The 22,144-nt window shown below is 44.9% G+C and overlaps 1 protein-coding gene and 1 long non-coding RNA gene across 2 annotated transcripts in view; both read right to left on the bottom strand.

Moving 5' to 3' along the window:
- Positions 1-270: 270 nt before the first annotated feature.
- Positions 271-22,144, bottom strand: part of LOC149351519 (uncharacterized) — a 45,520-nt gene continuing 23,646 nt past the window's right edge. Inside the window, exon 4 of the long non-coding RNA XR_016290612.1 lies at positions 271-336. This is a non-coding gene — a long non-coding RNA (uncharacterized LOC149351519). The remainder of the gene's footprint in view (positions 337-22,144) is intronic.
- LOC149351521 (uncharacterized) lies at positions 9,553-11,100 on the bottom strand. The gene has a single exon (XM_089580881.1). The coding sequence runs from the start codon at positions 10,858-10,860 to the stop codon at positions 10,180-10,182; it is 681 nt and encodes a 226-aa protein (XP_089437007.1). The 5' UTR covers positions 10,861-11,100; the 3' UTR covers positions 9,553-10,179.

The raw sequence follows: 22,144 nt of genomic DNA, 5'->3' as shown, positions 1-22,144 counted from the left end.
TTGCAGGAACAAGAGGCTAAGAGAATCACGCAATTCTTCTCGCGTAACTGGACACCATTTTAGGAAGCAAGAGTGCTTGCCCAGCTTACTCGAATTCAACAGCTGAGAGGCGTATCGCGTTTTGTCTCCACAACACTAACATCAAGCAGTTCATCACCAAAGTAAGTCTCAAAGAGCGCGAGTGGTTGGGGAGGAGAACCTACTGTGAGCTTCAGTCCTGGACAACCCTTGAATTGAAACGATGGAGGTCAAACGGGGATATTGTTCAGGTCTATCCGGCACCATTCGCAGGAGCTGGCCATAGTGTCGTCGCTGCTGTCTTCCGCTTCAGACTTGCTGTCGGTAAGAACATCATCACTATCTTCTTCACTTGAAGAATAAAACACGACATCCTCACCACTTGCGCTATCATCCAACATAGAATGATCTCCCACACCAGGACCCCGCACAGATGATGCCATGTTTTTCAGAAAGCGCGGGGAAACACGACGCAGGTCTTCCGCCATCTAGTGTGCCAAATCACATTCAAGAAATGCACAAATGACGGGACCTGTGCTGCCACCTATGTTTTATTCAGTACTGCACCATCTGATGAGCTGGGGTCGCCAAAAGCCATTTGAAACATTGTAGAACACCCATGACGACCTCAACTCGTCATAAGCAAAGAAGTGCCGACTGCTCGTGATGGGCTGAGGTCGTCAAAGCCCTTAAGGGGTTAAAGCTAGGAGACTGCAGCTTTTCAGTCCATCATTAGGCAATGAAAACAAAAAAGCCACAGGAATGTTCTGTTCCCTTTCAGTGCTGCATTTTTCAGTACTTTGTGCTGCTATGCAAATTTCCCTTTTGCCATTACGACAAAACGTTGAATGAAAAGTGCATTGAATGAAAAAGCATTACATTGTGGCCTTTAACCCCCTAGCGAACTTGGACAAGCCAGGCTCGTCAAAAGCCGACTGTCATATCCGGATCATCACTTGTGTGTTTTCTGACATTCTGTGTCCAGTATGAGGCAAGTAAGGCTCGTCCAAAGCATTTTTTTTGGTTTTCCAACAGATGGCAGCACGAGTACTATAAATTGCCATCTTCGTACCATTTTCGAAAAAAATGTGTCCTAGTAGCACAAAGCAGCACAAACAGTTTAATGTACTACAGAGACATATAGGAGATAAAATGAATGGCCTGCGGCATACCAACATGTTGTGCAGCTGCTGGCATTGATTTAGGTCAAACGTACTGCACCACTAGGCGGCGACTTGTTAAGGAATAATAAAATCTGCCACTGAGGCTGCTTCCAGATGAAATCTGCAACTGTTTTGCACTTTCAGAGATATTAAGTTGTGGTGTTAGTCCAGATATTATTCAAATTATATTGCATAATTGGATAGTCACATTCAAGTTTAATGTGCTCGTGTTCACTAGCAAGAAGACATAATATGGTCATTATAGATGCTGCTAAACCATGTTTCGTGCCTTCAAATTGCACATTCTTGAATTCTTGACTTCAGTATTTGCTTTGCTGGTTAGCTACCAGTAAGGCTATCAGATTGAAATCAAACACAAACAAGGCCTCTTAACCAATATTTTGCCTTCATACATTGTTTATTCATGAGCTAGCCAAAAATTAATTTCATGCTGCAAACCTGGGGACTAATTAATAGAAATTAATGTTCACATTTGAATCTGGCCCAGTAGTACATTGTTTGCCTAACATTGTATTACAAACACCATGCAGGACTTCATTATGTATTTTGTTGTGGCAGTTACATCTTGTCAAAAATATTTTGAGATTATGGTGAATTGTAGCTACTTACCTCAATGAGACCCTAATAATTATATTCACAGTTTCGTTGCTATTTACATTCACTTAAAAAAAGTCGCAGACGCTCAAAATGATTCTGGCAGTAGAGTATACGCTAGCATTAGCGTTCCCCCTGGTGGTGGCGAGTACTGTGATCCAGTCCATCAATCCTCACGCTGTACCCCCTCTCTGATTGCCCGCAATCACAATGTGCCATGCCATATTGCCTTGGCCCTCTCCCCAGCCCTCGTCTCTGTTCTGTGATCACAGTTTTCCTCTCGCCACCTGTTGCCTCCTACCAGCTCGCCCTCTCCCTCCCAAGTGAGATTTTCCTCTCTCCCTTTTCGTCCTCTCCACCGAGGTTTCACATATTAAAGCTGGGCACTTTTTAAACAATGGGTGTTTTAACACTAGTGCATTAAAAAAATGCTGAATTTGCAGTAGACCCGAGTGTATGTGAATACTTGGTTTCGGTTAGCCCCTTTGATGATCTATACCAGCAATGAGCGACTTTTCTATTTTTATTTTATACTACATTTTTGATGACAAGCATGATGAGAGTTTGATACTCTTTGTGACCAAGATGTAGTAAATACTCAATCTCAAAACGCTGCGGATGACTACACTAAAAACAGTGAAATCTTCAAAGGACACAACTAGCTATGCAGTTTGTAGTGCTTTATCTTTTGCAGCTGGCAAGTGTCCTTGGATAGTGCTTCCAGTAAGTGCTTAATAATTTTTATGCACAAGTGTTGAAAACAGTGTTTGACTGCATGAAAGTAGCTTTGAAGGGTGTGGTCTTTGAATGAAGTGAGCTACAAGGCTGAAGTGTACAGCTGACACCACTGTATCCACACTACACTTGCTTTATTTAGGCTTGATGGGTTTCATTTTTGGGCATTCAGTTGTATGCATACTTAGTTTGATGGCAATATTTAATTATGTGCCTCAGAATGACGCATAAGTACATGGGCACATAATAGGCCTTCTTTTGAGCCTGACAACCTATGAAAGGCGCCAAAGCAGCTGCTAGCCAAGAACTTTGTGATATGATAGGTATGCATCACATGCAACTCTTGTCAAAGGCAAGTGATGACAGCCTTGAAACTAAATTATAGTCTTGCCATATTTACTTGCATAACGAACACCTTTTTTTTTCCAAAAAATTTATGAAAATTTGAGCGGTGCATTTGTCACATCGGGTAACGTCTTAACAAAAATTTATATTTTGACTAACAAAACAAGGGCTACATTCATTACGCAAGTAAATATTGCAGGTGCTTTGCACTTTCTTCTGGTTATTTAAAATTTTTGAAATCCAGCCACTGTATGTCAAGCAACTGAACATAATCACACGCTCATTTTTCAACACAGAACTGTTTAATTTTTAAGTTTCACTTGGACGAGTGACACTATGTGCACTCAAATAAAGCTGTCCTTTTTCTTCATGATGCCTTTTTATCAGCATACTTGAGTTTGTTGTACAGAAATCCCTGTGAGCAGAGAGCAACAAGAATTTATCAAAAAGGACTACATGTCGTTTAGTGGGAGTATGGGAGAAGGGGCAGGGTTACGAAGTGAGAACAGAACAGAACAGCGCAAGGACTCGACAGATAGAGCAGACTCAAACAAGTGCTGAAGACAAAATGTGTCTGTTCTGTCTGTCTCACCCCTGTGTTGTTCTATTCTCACTTTGTCTCTATGTACAAAGCTTCATAGTGTGCTATGTGTCTCTTTGGGCAGTGGTCTGTGGGCATATCCAGTTCCGAGAGAAAGCCAACCTCGCAGAGAGGTTCTTGTCATGCTTTGTCTTAGGCTCCTCGCATTCCCACGCAAGGTGATAAAGATTCGGGGTCACAGCTTTCCACACATGTAACAATGCAGCGCCAGTGGTGACTGCAGATTGGTTGGGTTGTTGTGTTGCTGTCACCACTTCTATAGCATGACTATGTCATCTATTAAGGGCATTGCTGGCACTGGCCTTGTTGAATAGGACCTATGCTTCCTAGCACAGCCCTCTGGGGAGAGAGTCATCAACTCGAGCGAGCTGAAAAATATGTTTGTGTAGCAGAAGGCCCAGGGATTAATCCATGGATCACATACATCTTTGTGTGCACATGTTCATTGTGCCAGTTTAGGTCATGGAAGTCTGGTATCTGATGCAAACACTTTGTCCTGTTGAGTGCATTTGTTATCACTATCATATGCGCAGTATTAATGCAACAGCGTGAAGGAGCTTGTGTCGCAGAAATTCTGGTGTAAGCGTCAGTCCCGTTGACTGAGAGCGAAAAATCCCCAAAGGAGCAACCTAGAAAGCAGGTGGGCTTCCTAGGTCACGTGACCTTGTGGCATCATCACAGCCTGCCCACCCTGGCAGGCGGCAGTTAATTAATGACTGGCTGCTCGGGAAGAGCAACCTGGGTTACACAAGGCCCACCAGTGGCAGCATCTGCCATCGCAAGGCAGTGTCGCATCGATTAATCGCTGGGTAAGAGGACTCCCAGGATCTATGAAAGTAAAGTAGAGAATGACCAATTATGCATATATGGGAATTAACCCATTACACTATCGCATCATAACCTTAAGGCAGAGATTAAGTGTCCGCTCCAATTTTTTTGCTACCTGAAGTCCCTGTTGTTGATAACAAAGAATGCTAGTCGCAGTTCTAGGAACCTGATAGAATGATTGCTAGGGAGTTCATGAGTGAAATTAAGAGTGCATGAAGAAGCTTTAAAAGCAGTGAAAACATCGTCGACTGCAGAGTGTCATTAGGTAAAAGCTCTAAAAGTACTAAAAACTCGTAGTACTCTTAATTTCACTCATGAACTCCCTAGCAATCATTCTATCAGGTTCCTAGAACTGCAACTAACGTTATTTGACAATGGCCATTTATGCTGGATGTTTTTGCCTAGAAGCAAGAAAGCTCTGTTGCGTTTCGGGTCTGCACACTCGAAGATTGTAAAGAGAGAAATTGTGATGAATTGCTTCCGCAATGCACCTGAAAAAAGCTGTCAACATGCTATCAAAAGCAGCCTTGACAATCAATTCACACATATGGAGGACGTGGGGTTCCCTAAACCCCTTTTGAAGGCAATGGCTGAACCGCTGCTTCAGAAGCTTAAGAAAGAACGCACGAAGCGGGCTGACGTTGAGGCATCTGAACGCAAGAAATTCGAGGTCATGCCGTACGTGCATAAAGTGAGCCATAGCATCAAAAAAGTTGCGGCCAAGCAGGGAGTGAGTGTGGCGTTTTCTGCTCCTTGCAAGCCTTCGGGATTGTGCTAGCGCATTTCTCGAGGCAGGGAAAGGAACCACATTTTCACAACGCAGCATGAGAACCGTTTCACAGTGTGTGTCGCACAGGTCGTGTACAAGTTCCCCCTCACATGCAAGAGAGTATACATAGGCCAAACTGGTCGGTGTATTAATGACCGGCTGCGAGAGCACCACTCCTCCCTGGGGTCCGATGACGGTGCAAACTTGCCTCGCCATTGCAATGAATATGGGTGTTATCCATTGTTCAGCAATGTCAACGATTCTTGGTAGAGCCAAGGGAAAACAAGAGAGAGAAATCTTGGAAGCGTACCATATCAGTTTGGCAGGCCATGATTGCATTAGCACAACATCGGTGCACTTACTCGAGAAAGAATTCGCTTTTTTAGTTCGGTCACGGTAGATGTGATATCTTGCATGTCCTTTGTGCTGTGTTTTGTGTGTGCTGCTGTTGAGCATGCTCTGCTGGCCTTGCTGGGGCTATGTCTTTTCTAATAAATTTCAGTTGATAGTCCAGTCATTGTGGCGTGAACACTCCTTCTCTTGTCCCTTGTCTTCTGTGACTGGTTTTTTCAATTTACAATGCACCAACTGGCCTGCATTTAAACCATTTTGTTTATGAGAACCTCAGCTCCCAGGTCTTGTAAGGAGTTGGTTCCGCGCAGTAATTGAGTAGTTTAGAAAAAGTTATACATAATATGTAGGGGCGATCGAATATCAAATTTTTCGAATACGAATCGAATACGAATACCTGGTTCCGAATATCGAATCGAATATCGAATAATCAAGGACAGATGCATTTAACCTCTACAAAACATTAATTGAGCACCGAAGAACATAACAGTTCAACTATCAGCGATGAAATGAACACAAAAGGTGTGTGTGGCTGCACAAAAAGTATCAAAGTCTCGAACATTATTCTTACAAGAGTGGTAATATCAGAGAAGATGGCTAATACACAGGATTGATTAAGGCTAGCTTGCCATAAGACAAAAGCGCGTTGCTGGGATGAACATAAATGGTTGTCGTGACAGAAAACCGGCCGCTCCACATGGTCAGGCAGGAGTAGTTCCTTTCTAGCTGGAACGACTTCTCCAGCCGCAGAAAATGGCCTCTCACTTAGCAATGAACTGGCAGGTATTGCGAGGTATTTCATGCACAACTCTGACTATACCAGCTTCGCAGGTATAGCCACAAAGAAGCTCACCAGCGCAGTCAGCTACTGCATGGCCCAACGTTACGCATTGCTCTGGGCGCCGCCATGTTGTTATGTCTCTGTCGAGAGGACTTGCGGTCCGAAATGAACGCCGGTGCTTGCAATAGAATATTCGGCTAGATACGAATATTCGCGTCGGGTCGAATATTCGAAACAACACGAATACTTGGATATCGAATCGAATACGAATACTAAAAATACAATATTCGAATTATATTCGAAAATTTCGAATATTCGCACACCCCTAATAATATGTTTATGCGCTAGGTGCATGCAGAGATGTGCTTAGAGATGTGAAATTGCAAATGTACATTGATATGTGTGTTTATGTGCATTTCGGTGCATGTATTTGGCACTTTATGAATCCTCAGCATGAGGTTCCCAAATTATAAGCTTAGGAATGCATGCTACATGAGAATTGTGGCACTGATGCTTGCACAGTCGCACTGCCATGTGTAAATATCAAGGGAGCTGAGAGAGAGTCTTAGTTAAGCCATTGATCAATTGATAAATGATTCAATTGCAGATGCTTTGCAAATGGTTAATTGGTCAATGCCACATCAGCCAAAACAAGCCACTTTCATTCCAGCTCCCCAAACCTCTTACATGCACTTAAAATTTCCTGTGCACAATGTCAGGATATTTCTGTATTCATGCTCTGAATGCCATAGCAGGATGTCGACTGCACTTAATATTCGCTCAAAGAACGGTTGGAAAATATGCTGATGAAAAATGCAAGACTGTAGTAATAGAAAAGAAAAAGCAAGAATATGGACACTTTTTAAATGCATTCGTTGTCAGCATTTGCATTTCACTACGTCTCTTACTGGCTCCCTATAGATCATGAGAACTACTCCTGAACAACGAGCTGAACTAGCTCCGAAACGTTGGGACTTTTTAAAATGAACAAGTTTTGGTAGGAGAACATGACTCAGAATTTACTATAAGAGCAAAGAACTGTGGAGTTGCAGGCCAACAATTGCAATCAATTAGTGGCCTGCATGTCAGAGATGGTTAACCCTCTTTCTGCTTTGAATTGTTGGCAGTAGCACCGTAAGTCTGTGCTTGACTGTGACACTGATAGAAAAAAAAACTAAAAGTTATGTGTCCTCTTGTTCTTCTTCTTGCATAAGAAGTCTAGGTTTCCTTGCACCAATATTTAGCAAGCAGAAGTGTACATTGCAGTTCATTATTTTTTAGATATGCAAGCAGATCAATGCAACAAGTTAACTGATTAATTAATTATTTGGCAACTGAAATTTCAGCTGAGGTCAAGAAACAATCACCAAGAATAGGCCTACAACACAGTGTAGAGGAAGAGGGTGCATTCAGTCTCAAGGTCTAATATTGTATATTCGTAATAAATTTACCATTCACGTTGCTGCACAAAGTCAACAGATGCAGCATCTAGATGAGCCGAATGGCAAATTTTTAATCTAGTCTCCCACCGAAGCGGGCACTGTTTCGAAAAAAAAAGGGCACAGTAGTTATGTTTATATTTTTTGCTTACTTTCAATACAAGGAACAAATGCAAGGCATGGTTGCCTAGATATGCTAGTTTATGCCTTCACTTAACAACGGAGGCTGCCTCGATATCCATTCTGCCATGTCATAACACATTCAAAAACGCCCAACTAGAACTTCTAGAAGTGCAACTGGAACCAACTCTGTTTTGAAAATTCCAATTCGTCTCTTTAGACTGGGTGTCATTGCAGCTTGGCTCATTACGATGATACAGCATGTGGCTGCTTCACTCCTCAGATTTCTGTATGCCAACAGGGCAGCTCTAGGTATCAATGTGGTAAACTGGCACCATGCACAAGCACATGGACCTGGAACAGCGATATTTCTTGCCGCTTACCAGCACATGCACCTCATGTGCATGTCTCAGTACAGTAAATTTTCATTACAATGAAGTTATTTTATTCAACTCATTATGTTTAAAAAAGTTTTCCATGCCCCTGATCAAAGCTGATACATTTCAGACATGCTTGTGCAGAATGCAGTACATACAGACTCCACCTGGTACAAAGGGCAAGCTGGTGAAATTCCATTGGCCTGCTTGAAGAAGCACAGGTGGTCACCATTTACTATTCTCCTTTCTGCTTGGGAAAAGCCAGATGCATAGCCAGGGCTTCACTCCTATGCTACCCCAAATAATATGATATACATACTATTACATGGTAACAAATGAGGACAGAACAAACAGCAGGAAGTCATGGAACATATGGATGCCTCTGACTCTTGGGTGCCAGTATAATTTCATCTTAAGTTGACCATGAGGCATAAATGCTGGTAGCACTACCTCTGGATACCACCGTTCAGTTGTCAGTAATGAGCATTCTGTTCACTGCCGTTTAGCACATGATCGGAACTGTTGTAGAACCAAGCAGTGGGCTCCTGTAGTAATCTGGCACTCTCGGGGGAGCACGAGAGCATTCGGGAATGACAGAAGCCTCAGTAGAGATGAGTTGCAAAACCTACAGGTCGGCTTCCCTGTGCAACAGAAATTCCTGTACAATGGCAGCAGAACAGTGCTATCTTCTAGGCCCACTCAGATCGGCACATGGTCCCAGCATGCACCTGCCTTACGCGAGAAGAGGGGTGCTCCTTTTCCAGTGTCCTTGAGGAGGGGATTAAGTGCAACATTGACACTAAGTCGAGCGGCAGGTGTCTGCAGATGGCACACCCATACCCACTCAACCTAGGTGAAGCCAGCGTTGCTCCTATTGCCCCAAAATAAGACCACGCCGCCATTGTCTATTGTACAGGAATATCTGTCATACTGGAAAGCTTATTTGTAGGTTTTGCAACTTGTTCACAGTGCAAAGTAGCAAGCATACTGGTCATGTGTAAAAAGGCTTAGAAACTTTGATCAGCCTGATCAACTTTGAGATGTTGGAACTCTTTATGGCATGACTCATTATTTGGCACTTCTGCATGTAGAACCCTACTTGCAGGACTTGCTGTGGCTGATCAATGGTTACGACTTTGCTGCTGACCACAAGTTCATGAGCCCAGATTCATGACTACTGAGCTACACTTTTGTTGAGGCAAGCTGCAAAAATATTCATGTACTGAGACCTTGGTGCATGTTAAGGTCTCTACTACAACATGTCTCATAGCTCAAATGCAGCTTTTTAATGAAAATAGTCACTTTTGAACATTTGTTGCACTCATCTGCATGTAACAGCAACAGTATGCCAATGACGTATCCCTGTGGAAACTCTACATCTCTGCTTTCATTTCAACTCATCACAACAGCAAGTGTGCAGTTGCATTTATTTTTGTTCCTTTTGTCAAAAGTAAAAATTGTACACCAACATGCCAGAACACTCAAACTGAAGGAGCAAGAACTGCCTTGTCTGCATAGTCCGCTTCCAGCCTAAAAATTCAGGACAAGATGCAACCAGCAGCACTGCACACACACTTCATGAGCACAACACAGAGGCAGCATTGCCCATTCATAGACAATGCCAAAACAACAAATAGTGCCAGTACAACAAATAGTGCCAAGTGAACCGCCATCGCACAGCACATGAGCGTTTTTTTTTTTTTTTCCTTTATTTAAACACGGCAGCCGATGCAGCTTGGCTACCGGACTTACTTAAATGAGATTGTCAAGTTCAAGCTGCCAGCCTGATGAATGCTTTTAAGAACGTGCTCCCAATCAGCGGCTTGCGTACTCTTGGTGCTTAAAACGCTTCACATAAAATATTCTGGAACACTTGTGCAGTTATTATAAGGATGCTGCTGAAATCCATGAAGCTAATGCAACGAGCCATTTTAAACTGCCTCAAATTAAACGCACCTCTGAACGAACACAAAACATGCAGCCAACCTGGCCAAAGAAAACTGGAAGCCCAATCGGCCTGCTAGGGCACTCGTTCAGTCACATGGAAAAATGGAAGTGTCGGAATGCGATGCTTTTCATTTCTTCAGCAATCTTGGGAGAGATGTGCCAGAGCCCAGGAAGAGGATCGGCCAACTCTTGCTTTGCCCGCACAGCCGAGGATCCTGCCTTTGGAGTGGCTTGCTTTGCAGGCCTCGACGGTGACAGCAGCTCCGGAGCCTCTGTTTTCTCCGTTGCAGCGGGCTTACTGGCCGCCGGCGGTGAAACACTGGCGTTTGTTGTCTTAGCAGTGGGCAGTGGCGGCGTTTTCGGAGCAGCCGGCGAATCGCTGGTGTAGCTACGTCCACTGCGGAGCGACCGCGGAGTGTCACCGCTGGTACGCGTCTCACTCTGTGGCTCGGGGCGCTCCACTTTGACCTTTTTGGCTGCAGGCTGCAGGGGCTGTTCGCCGGGCGTTCTTCCACTGCGTCGAGATGGACCAGGAGGGGACGCGTCCGCGTCGGGCGGACAAGGCGCCAAGTTACCGGGCGATCCCCCAGACACCATAAGAGCAGCGTCGATACGCGACTTCATGTTACTCAGGCTGATCTTTGGCGTGTCCAGCACACTGCCATCTGGCTCTGGTGGTTTCACGAGCCCGTTGACGGCTTCCTTAATGAGAGTGACGCCCTTAGCGTTGAACATGCCTTGCTGCGCTGCGTCCGACTCGGATGAGCCCATGCCGATAGTACTACCGTCGGTTCACAGGCTTCAAGCTTCAAGACACTGGTTGCAGCAGGAAACAGCACCCACAGACGCTCAGACAACAGCCTGAATGCTGACCAACTTTTCGAAGTTGTTAACTGCTGCGTTTACGACTCTCGAGTTCGTGCGCATGCAAACATACGCACAGCTCGTCTCTTGAACGGTCAGCGAACGCTACGAAGTACGCAACCACCAACACGATTGTGATGAAACGAGCAGTGCATGACGTCACGGCGCTTCTCCAACAGGGGAAAAAAATGGCGGGCGTTTTGCTTGCCCGTTGGCATGGAGGAAGCCCGTTGGCATGCACGTTTGCTTGTCTCCTTGTCGAGCGGCGTTGCCGCATTGCTTGTGTTTGTTCTTACTGCGCAGCGTGATGTGTTTAGAAAGTCCTCTGATTTTTTATACCGGGTTTATTTAATACTTAGAAAGCCTCTTGCAGTCGCAGCATGAAAAAATCAACCTGAAGAGGTGCAGCTACTTCATGCGTTTGTAAATGAGGCACTTAAAGCTATTGCACCCCAGAAGTGCATGTTAATGCACAATATTCATACAAGTGACAAGCAGCATGATGGACACTAAAATAATTCGTTTTAACCGACCCTGCGAGCGAGGTGCTATCACTCGTCTGTATACATGTCGGCGGAAAGCATCGTGATTATGCAGTCTCTCAAGTGTCGATATGACCTTCTAAGCTGCCGGCAGGAAGGTAGGAAAACCTCATACATGGTAAGGCTAAAACAGCGCGCCCACACAAGGATAAGGGAAGATGAGACAGTTGAGTCGACAGCGCTGACTTACAGCTGTAAATTTTATACAGAGCGCCACCGTTCAAGTACAAAACCTGGATAACAACAGGAGTAGAAACAGGGCAAAACATGTTGCTTATTCGCAGAATCTTGGACGACACGAGATAATATGTTCTGCGTCGTTGCCTGCGTACATGCACTGATATAAAAACTAGGTGTTTTCTCCGTGCAGTGCGCTCGACCACACTGCACTTGGTGTGGTCTGGACGGTCGTGATAGATTTCTTATGTGTCTAACCCTCCATCGCTACGGCAGAAAAACCATTTGTTAACCGCAACGAGAGCAGCGCGCACGAAGACACGCGGCGAAGGAGGAGATGGCGAATGCTCTTCTGCTAGCAGTAAAACTTCTCAAACTTCATGCGTTCAGCGGAGAAAGCAGCTTAGGTAGTGTTTCGGTCGTAGATGTCGAGGACGACAAATATACAAAAATGGAGTTTTAAAGGCACCACAGGGCAGTGCATATGGTAGGCTTATAGGCTTTTTCGGGAATGCAGAACAGTAAGAATGCCCATTGTTGCACACGTTCAGAGTGCATCATCATCAGCAGCAGCCTTATTACGCCCACTGCAGGGCAAAGGCCTCTCCCATCTCTCTACAATTAACGTTGTCCTTTGCCGGCTGTGGCCACCGTATCCCCACAAACTTCTTAATCTCATCCGCCCACCTAACTTTCTGCCACCCCTTGCTACGCTTGCCTTCTCTTGGAATCCACCCCATTACCCTTAAGGACCAGCAGTTATCTTGCCTTCGCATTACATGCCCTGCCCAAGCCAATTTTTTCCTCTTGATTTCGACTAAGATATCATTAACCCACGTTTGTTCCCTCACTGCCTCTGCCCGCCTCCGGTCTTTTAACATTGCACCGATCATTTTCCACTTCCACAGCTCGCTGCATTGTCCTAACTTAAGCTGACCCCTTTTCGTCATACTCCGCGTTTCTGCCCCATAGGTGAGTACTGGTAAGATACAGCTGTTGTATACTTTTCTCTTGAGGGATGTTGGTAAACTGCCATTCGTGATCTGAGAGAACTTGCCATACACGCTTCACCCCATTCTTATTCTTCTATTTATTTCCCTCTCATGATCTGGATCAGCGGTCACTACCTGCCCTATAGGTAAACATATTCCCTTACCACTTCCAGCACCTCGCTGCAAATTGCAAACTGCTGTTCCCGTGCTAGACTTTTGAACATTACTTTAGTTTTTTGCATGTTAATTTTTAGGCTCACAGTTCTGCTCTGCCTGTCTAACTCATTGATCATTCTTTGCAGTTCATCTCCTGAATGACTTGGCAAGACAATGGCACAAGCGAATCGCAGATTACTTAGGTATTCTCCATTAACTCTTATCCCCAACTGTTCATAATCCAGGCCTTGGAACACCTGCCGTAAACAGGCGGTGAACAGTATTGGCGAGATCGTGTCTCCCTGCCTGACACCCTTCCTTATTGGATTTTTATTGCTGGCTTTATGGAGGACTATGGTAGCTGTGCAGTCGTTATAGATATCTTCCAGTATTTTCACATAAGGCTCTTCTACACCCTGATTCTGTAGTGTCTGTGTGACTGCTAAGGTTTCCACTGAGTCAAATGCTTTCTCATAATCAATGAAGGCTATATGTAGGGGGTTGGTTATATTCTGTGAATTTCTCTATCACCTAATTGATAGTATGAATATGGTCAATTGTCAAGTATCCTTGACGAAAGCCTGCCTGATCATTTGGTTGACTGAACTATATGGTAATTGTCCTCACTCTATTAGCGATTATCTTAGTAAATACCTTGTAGGCAATGGACAGTAAGCTGTTCGGTCTGTAATTTTTCAAGCCCTTGACAACTCCTTTCTTATGAATTAAGATAATATTAGCGTTCTTCCAAGCTTCTGATACGCTTGAGGTCATAAGGCGTTGCGTATATAGGGTAGCTAGTTTTTCTAGCACAATCTACCCTCCGTCCTTCAGTAGATCTGCTGTTACCTGACCAGCTGCTTTCCTCCTTTACATTGCTCCAAGGCTTTCTTTACTTCCTCTTTCGGTAATGGTGGGATGTCCCATTGCTGTATGGTACTGTCTCTCTCACACGGTGTACGAATATTTTAGGCGTTGACACTGACTGCCCGCTGCGGCGAAGAACGCACACAGATCATGTTCGTTCTCTGGTACATGTGTCAACTGCAGCGGCGCGGGGCTGCTGCGGAGTAGTGGCCATTCACTTGCGAAACGGTGGACGCGGCTGAGCAGTTTGCACGGCTTTCAGCACTGTTTTAGGCTGTGTTTGTCGGTGTTTTGTGCTAGTGCATCATAAGATATGGACATTAGGTTCTCGGCTTCCACGCTGTGGTAGGCACCGTACACGAATAAAGCTTGCTAGAACCACTTTTTGTGTCGCTGTTTGGGACCAGCCACTGTGATCGTTGTGCAAACATGCGTGGTGGCGCGGGCCGACGCTGTGGATGGTCATCATGGCCTATGTACATAGTGGCTGTGATGTATTGGTTGTTGCTGTGGCACACCTGAGGGGTGCAACCAGGTCCAGAAGCTGACTAGACGCGATTATGCCTCGTACACAACTGCAATCGGGCTACCAGAGTTGTCCGGACCAAGTGTCACTTTCTAAAGCTGTATTGGAGCCTGCTCGCCTAGAACTTTGGCGCCAGGCAATCCCCAGGGCAGATAGGATATTGCAACCGAGCGACCATGTCTGAGCGAAGTACGTTCCCGAGCATATGGTATAAAATCGTACTATGCCGAGTTCAATGGCAAGGCACTTTTAAATGCACCCAAGAAACAGGTGCTGTTGGCGAATGCTGTGCCCACCATTTTCCCCGATGTCCCAACAGGCAAGTTCAAGAAAGCCTCCTAGAAAACGACAGTCTGTAGCCATGTGTGCCAAGCAGGCAAGCAAGCGGTCCGCACCCGCCGCTGCCGCACTGCCCTCGGTGATGGCCTGTGAAAAACAAAAAGACGCCGATCCATCATGGAGTCTTCAAAAGAAACTGCGAACAGGTGGCTGGAGTACATCATGTGTGTCAGCTGATCAAGGAACATGCCCTTCTTCCACCATGAAACTTGGAAGTGCCTCCTCACTTAAGTGCAAGCTCCGTCTTCATCGGCATTTGTGGTGCTAAGGTTTGTTGTGTGCACTGGTCCAGGTACTTAATATTCTAGGTGTTCAGCGTTCCCTTTACATGCCATGGCAGTGGAGCACTGAATTTCGGTTGGTGATCTCGTGGCTAGTTTCCACCTACTGTACATTTTGGTGCTACAAAACATGGTAAGACATGCCGGTAACATTTATAACAAATATGCAGCTGCATAATTTGCTGGAGCCTAGAACGCTCCGTGGAGAATTTTGTGGCCCAACATTATTGAGGTATACAAGTTGCTTTACCATACCAACTGCAATTATTCTCAACTGACATCCGCCAATTCCAATTTAGAGTCGCATATTTTACCTCTGCACGTGCATGCCAGTCTTTCCTTGAGGGAGACAACAGCTCAGCATCGTTGGTGTGGACGTAAAAGATGAGCTTGGCAGGAGGAATGCTGGGCGAATTTTCACTAACCATTTTTGTGTCGCGTAGCTAAAAGTGCACTGCACTAGCTATTAAAATGCCCCAAATGCACACTTGGTTTCCTTTCGGTCCCTGTGCTCATTCGTATAGTGGTGGAGGTGTTCCGCAATTCACTTCATGAACATGCATTGCTAAATTAGAGAATGGTCTGAGATACAATGAAGCGGGGGGTGGAACACTATTATAAACAAGCAAGTTAACTCGCACATCTGTTTAGTATGCCGGAAAATGCCTAACTTTGAATGAATTCCAGGAAACATCAATGTCCCAGAGTCGGATATCTAAGGAGCACCTGTATTTCTTCCTGATATAATAGTTTGATGGAAATATCATGCAGCTTGTCAAGACTATATGTGGTTACCATCTGAAAAAAAAAAAATGAATAAATTCAACATCAAAGCTCCACCTGAAATGCTTCCCGACAGAAGGTGCAGTGACAGGGTTACATCTTGTGTCATATCTTAAGCACTGTGCCAAGACTAGATCCATTACCTTGTTTTAGAGGTAGTTTAGTACGAGTTTGTGGAGAAAACAGACTGCTGAAAAATAACAAAATAGTAGTAGTAAAATGGTCCATTAAAACAATACAAAAAGAATGGAAAAGGTGTTGCTGGCTGTGGCAATTGCTATTACCTTAAGCACCCGAGCTGTGGCCAGCGAAACTAAAGGGGACAGGAAGAGATTAGCGAGAAGTACAGAGAGTAGAAATAGCAAGAAAGAATAAGAGAGAGTTATGTACATTATTTACAAAACACAAAAAGTAAACAAGTTTGCGCTGCTTGCGCATGAGCGTCCATGCGCTATACAAGATTTAATTGCGCGTGAGCGACCGCTACCCATATTTACAAAGCATAAAAATGTACTGCGTATACAATGCTGCGCACACATAGTGTCCTGTTGCTGATGAATTGCACATGTGGCACACTTGTACAAGTGGCTGGGGTGGGGCGCCAGGCTGCATATCATTCGAAGTCTCACATGCGGAGCATTGAGTCACTGCATGACAAAAAGCATTGCTTTACAACTCTTTTGGTGCATAATAGCATGAAGCTACAGTGAATATCAGAGTACCCTCATGAAGAGCATTAAGTAAGGTTTACAGGATGAAGAAAAAAGAAACGAGCCTCTGCACAAGCAAAGTTTGTAGCAAATTGAAGAATGCATAATATCATGGTCGTTTGCAGGGTTGAGAATCTTGCTTTAATGAGGTTATTCACGGCCTAATCCAAACACATATCCCCTCTCCTTGCTTCAATCACCACTGTAAATAACAGAGCCAGGATGTTAATCTGGGCCTTTGCATGTGCAGCACTAACATTTCATCTGCAAGTTTCTAAATCCATATTAATTACTGTTGCAAGTCAAACAAGGCTTTGCATCTGTGTGGGAGGAAAATTCTGGAGAGTTATATTCGAAAGTGTATTTGTAAATAATAAAAGGCTAGAAACGCCTGAACAATTTGGTCACCTTTTTATTGATTAGCATATGAAAGGAGGAGGAGGCATTCTTTTGATCACTGAAGGTGTTAGCCTGGTAATCTACCTGATAGACTGCTAAGCAATAAGCACATTACTAAGCGCTACCTGTTGAACCGAAGTGAAAACGCGCTGTGAATGATATGACCGATGGCTTGCTCACATGCTGATAAAACATTAGACTTTCACAGCCGTGGAAGTTTTGTGGAAGGCTGGTAATAAAGATATCTGTGCCTTTAATTTTAGTTACACTGCTCATCTGTACAAAAGCACTCTGCCAGATATGGATTATCATATTATTTCTAAAAACAGATAGCCTGAGACACTGAGGACAACTCCATCCAAATAATGTTCACAGTAAAAATTGATTCTCTGGTTCCTTCTGGGCATGTTGACATTTATCGACAGTTAAAGATTCATTGATGGCTGAGAAAATTGAATTCTAAAAATTGACAGGACGATCTTGAATCCTGACGCCATAAAGCTGCCAGATGGATTTGCTCTCGATGATTATTTTGATCCTTTTACCCATGATGAAAGCTTTTACTCCAAGCCAAGGTTTAACATGTGCGGCAGCATTTTTCTGAAGTGTGAAGGTGAGCTGGTTGGTGGTGCTTCTGGAGGGCAGCTGGCGCTCCCACTGCATTTGTTTAATTCGATTGCACAGTTGCTTTTTTGTTCCACTGCTGTGTGCCTTTGTGGAGGATGGGGATATAGTGGTGGGTGGAGCTTCTGGAGAGTGGAGGTTTCATTTGTCACGGCTTCACACAAACGATGCTGGCGTTTTTGCCAGCTGCCACTGGTACTGCTGTCACAGTAAAATATTCCCACCACTTGAATAAAACTTGTGACGGCCATACCAGAAAATACTGGTTGCTGCCGTTTGGAAGTGAATGGCGGTGTAGCATAGCCTCCGAGATCTGCTCCCAAAAATCACTCTTGACGCATGCATTTTCCCTTGCGAAATTAGCGTGTGATAGCAATGCCCGTATTTCGTTTTGGAGTCTTTTTTAGCTTATAGAGGCTCTGTTTTCAATAAGAGTGGTCTCTTCACGATTAGAATGCAGTACCCTATTAATACAGGCCAACTTCAATTTATCATCAGCGTCTCTTTAACATTCACCATAGTGAATTCACAATATGTCGCAGTGTACTCATTCTCACTTGGGACATGGGTATAGATTTTGGTGTTGGTATGTCCTCATCAGGGAGTGTGCTCCAATAAAAATGCATGGCACCACTGTAAGGAAGCCGTGTGAAGCAAAAGAGGGTGTACATGTACAGTTGCTCACCCATCTTCAGTGACTCATTATTTCAAATCTTGTGGAAGCTGTTGCCAGAAAAATATGGCAGGATTTCAGTAACACGTTCTGCTGGGCGAGTTGGTTCATCTTGGTAAAGTAAACGCTTTTAGCGCAAAATGACTAAGAAAGGACGGGGACGGGGAGCGCTCCTTTGTGTCTGTGTTCTGTCCCCGTCCTTTCTTAGTCATTTTGCGCTAAAAGCTTTTACTTTACCATGGCAGGATTTGCAGCATAAAAAATTTCTTACGTCTACTGCGCCTTTGAGGACTTGCTATGCCATTACGAGATACTTGAAACATGTTTTAAGTGAATGGCTCATTGGTTTCTGGCTTCTCGTGAATTTGTGGCAATATGCGTGTGTGGCACTCTGTCGCTCTGTTTAGGAAAATATGTTGAAACGCATTGTGTTAGAGAATTCCAACATCTCTCTTTATATTAAGTGAGTACCACAGGCTGTTAAAGGCCAGATAGCTGAGGAGATGGGTCGCCAGAATAGGGGACAACTACTGCCTGAGGAACAGCAATGATGGCAACTCAGAATTCATGTGTTCTTTGCAAGAGGATCAGTAATTGAATGTGGGAAAAGTGAGGGTGTGGAGGACAGTGACAAAAAGCCAATGATAAGTTGAGTTTATTCTTTGTAATGGTAGAAAAAAACATGTGGACAAGGACAGATTCCTTCCAGAATTCCACAATGATGCAAACGACTGCACTGCAGTGGCCAAAATGGATTTATATGGCTGTGAATCAAATTTGCACATCTGGTTAAGGAAGAACAGCTGCTTGTAAGACTTTTATTATTGTAAAGCTCTCAGACCTGGTCTTCTTTGTAAGGCCCAGTAAAAAAAAGTATAAACTCCTGCCAAAGGCACTCCATGCCAGCGGGCATGGCAACAGCATGACTGGCGGCATGGCATGTTCTATGCTGTTAACGAGATCCATGCTGCAGCATCTCCTCTTGGGGAGAAGCCTTCAACGCGCAGCTTCTTTCTAGTGGCAATAAGCACCGACTGGCTCAGCCAGCTGAGCATATGCACTGCCGTCAGTTCCTGGCAATTACTCCATCATCAATGGAGTGCCAATTCCAGTCATTCCAACACTGGCCCAGGACTGACCGGGAGTGATGTCACAATATCATGTGACCAGACTGATTAGTACAAAACTCCTGCAGCAGCCATTCCACAGCAGTGGGCATGGCAGCAGCAAGACTGACACCATGTGAAGTAACCCATTCTGCTCCATGATTTAGGTCAGTAAATATTTACCTGCTGATGACGACAGATTTTTATTGCTACTGCCTAGCTCATTATGCTTGAAATAACTTGCAGAACATGCAAGTATTATTCCTGTTGATCTGCTGGTTTGTGGAGACACAAAAGCTAATTCTGGCGGGGGAAGCTGCGATCTTGCCACCCCTCCCCATCCTTAAATCCTTCCCTAGCCTTATTATTACACTTTTTGTAATGGCATTGACTCTTCGTCTTCGAGGAAAGCTGGAACTCAACACAAATGTACTGTGGAGTGCCACAACACATCCAAAATATACACGTCAGTGGCACAAAAAGCAAAGGCGCAAAGTGCGGATCCCATGGCAGTCTGCAGAGTCATTTAAATTTTACTTTTGTAATCATTCTTTTAAGATAGCAGAACTGGTAATCGTAGTTGTAACTCGCAATTTACACAAAGCCTGCAGACTTGGCCTTCCTGGTTGAAATAGAAACACTCGCTGAAGTGGTGGATGTCCTGTTTTTCAATCATGCGTGCGAATGCAGTGCATATTTTTAATAGGCAGGTTCATAAATGAATGTGATTGTAACAAGCGGCATTAGGCCACTGGACAGCAGCTTGTGTTTCAGCTGTAGGTTATAGTGCGAGATCATGTAAGTGCCACAGCAATTGCTGGCGCAGTGCTTGCTCGTGCAAGACAGTGTGATGATCGTTAAGTAAGCCAGCTAGCGATTCGCTGCTTAATTTTCTCTTAAAATCTCGCACTTACCTACTTGCGAGAATGTCATTGGACAACATCAATATCCATGCAAGGTGCCAACTTCTCGTGAAGCCTATGTTTGACTTTCGAATATCAAATGGAATAATCCTTATCTTCCAAAGGAGGAATAAATTTCAAAGTTAAGAATTGAAAGTGTCACTTCCACTTCTGGCGTACTGTACACGATAGAAATAAAGAGCATGTGCTAGCTAGGTGCACTCACGCCTTTCCTGATACAAAATGTGTTCGGGCGGGACCGTGCGCAAGAGCAGTGGATGCCGCTGCGTGCGCTTTTTGGCACTGTTCGCGCTTCTGTGCTCACAAGCTATGTGTCGTAAACATAATTTTCTACTCATGACTCGTCATGCAAATTAAACCGCACGCCTGACGAACGTAAAGCGCGCGAGGAGCCGAGGCGACAGTCTATGTAAAAAACCAGTGTCTCACTTTTAACGAAACTGGGTTCTGGAAATTCACTTCCTAAGTGACGTAACTGATAATTTCTCGTCACTTGCACCAACGAGCAGGCGACATCACCTATTGTTATCTGAAATTCCCACCTTAGAGGACACGCCATTGCCGCAACAAAGATCCTTGGTATAAAAAAAAAAATAGCATAAAGGAGGCTATTGTCACGTAGTGGTGACTGCAGTCTGGCGAACAGGAAAACAGCGAGAATGTCTTCGAAACAAAACTCTTTATTTGGGCTGACTTGAGCCCTCAAAGAACTGAATCACTCGGCGGCGGCGTAGCAACAAGTGTGCTCGGCGGTCGTTGAACAGAATGCCTGCCGCTCTCGGCCGTGCTGTTAAAGCTACTAGAACATTCTAAAACAACGTAGAGTCGGCTCCGCCTGGATGCGATCAATCAAGATAAATCTAGGAGCGTCTTGCATCACAAACCAAGTGATAAAGCGGCGTGCCGGCAGCTTTGAAGAATGAACAAACAAACACTACAATCATTTGCGGTATTCAGCGGCATTACTCCCCTCTCAAAGAGACATCGACCCGATGTTTTAGTGCATAGTGCGGCCACAAACAACTAAAACGGATTGTGTAAAAATAAACACCAAGGGTGTAAACACAACGTGCTTTAGCGCGCATGATAGGGCTTTAGATGGACGGCGTGGACAACTTCTGGTCGTACACGGCGTCGCTGGGATGCAGTCATTTCGTTAGGGACGACTTCATAGTCCAATTCACCCAGCCGACGAAGAACCTTGTACGGGCCGAAATAGCAGCGCAAAAGTTTTTCACCCAATCCGCAGCGGTAAATGGGCGTCCAAACCCAGACTCGGTCTCCTGGCTTGTATTCCGCGTTGCGTCTTCGTAGGTTGTAGCGTCTGGCGTTGGTCCACTGCTGGTCTTTGAAGGTGGTAATAGGCGACGCAACTCTTCCTGTACAATTTCGAGGATGACATCCCGCAGGTTGCCTCCGAATGCTGCGCCATCCGAGAAGGTTGTTGAGGTCACAGCTGTCGAGGGAAATGGCGGGCTCGTGCTTCCAAAGTTTTCTCAATGGTGGCTGCTTCGCTGGTGAATTCAGCAACGGTCTTGGGTGGATTGCGGGTCAAACCAACGAAAAGTGTCCCTTCAGCACCACGTATCAGAAGCTCCACCTTCTTATCTTCTGTCATGTCAGGATCGACTCATCGAAAAAGGCGCTTCATGACTTCTACGTATGCGGTCACTGAATTGTTTGGGTGTTGGATGCGTGACTGAAGAAGCAGCGGAGCTCTTTCTTTCCTGATGATGCTCGTGAAGGCCTCCGGGAACTCCCGCTTGAATAATTCCCACGTCGCTAGAGAAGCTTCGTGGTTTTCGAACCAAATTCTCGCTGGTCCTTCCAAGGCGAAGAAAACATGACTCACTTTGGTCGTCCCAACTGTTGAACACGGCGACATGCTCAAATTGTTCCAGCCATTCTTCAGGATCCTCGCCCGGTGAAGCGTTGAACGTGGGCGGCAGTCGGGGTTGGTGTAAAGTAATGGAGGCTTGTGTCGTAGCCATGGCTGACGTCGAAATTGAGGAGTCCTCCTTCGCTCGCGTGCAGTCCGGTAGCAATCCGAATTCTGGTGGACGCCTCTGGAGACGACGGCTGCTTTGCCCTTC

This window comes from Amblyomma mixtum, chromosome 3, assembly GCF_055824585.1.
Source record: "Amblyomma mixtum isolate Tamu chromosome 3, ASM5582458v1, whole genome shotgun sequence".
Taxonomy (NCBI): Eukaryota; Metazoa; Arthropoda; class Arachnida; order Ixodida; family Ixodidae; genus Amblyomma; species Amblyomma mixtum.
The sequence above is the reverse complement of the archived record's forward strand: the minus strand, read 5'-3'. Positions and strand labels throughout refer to the sequence as shown.

Coding starts and splice junctions, on each gene's coding strand:
- LOC149351521 (XM_089580881.1), bottom strand. CDS start 10,860: ATGGGCTCATCCGAGTCGGACGCAGCGCAGCAAGGCATGTTCAACGCT.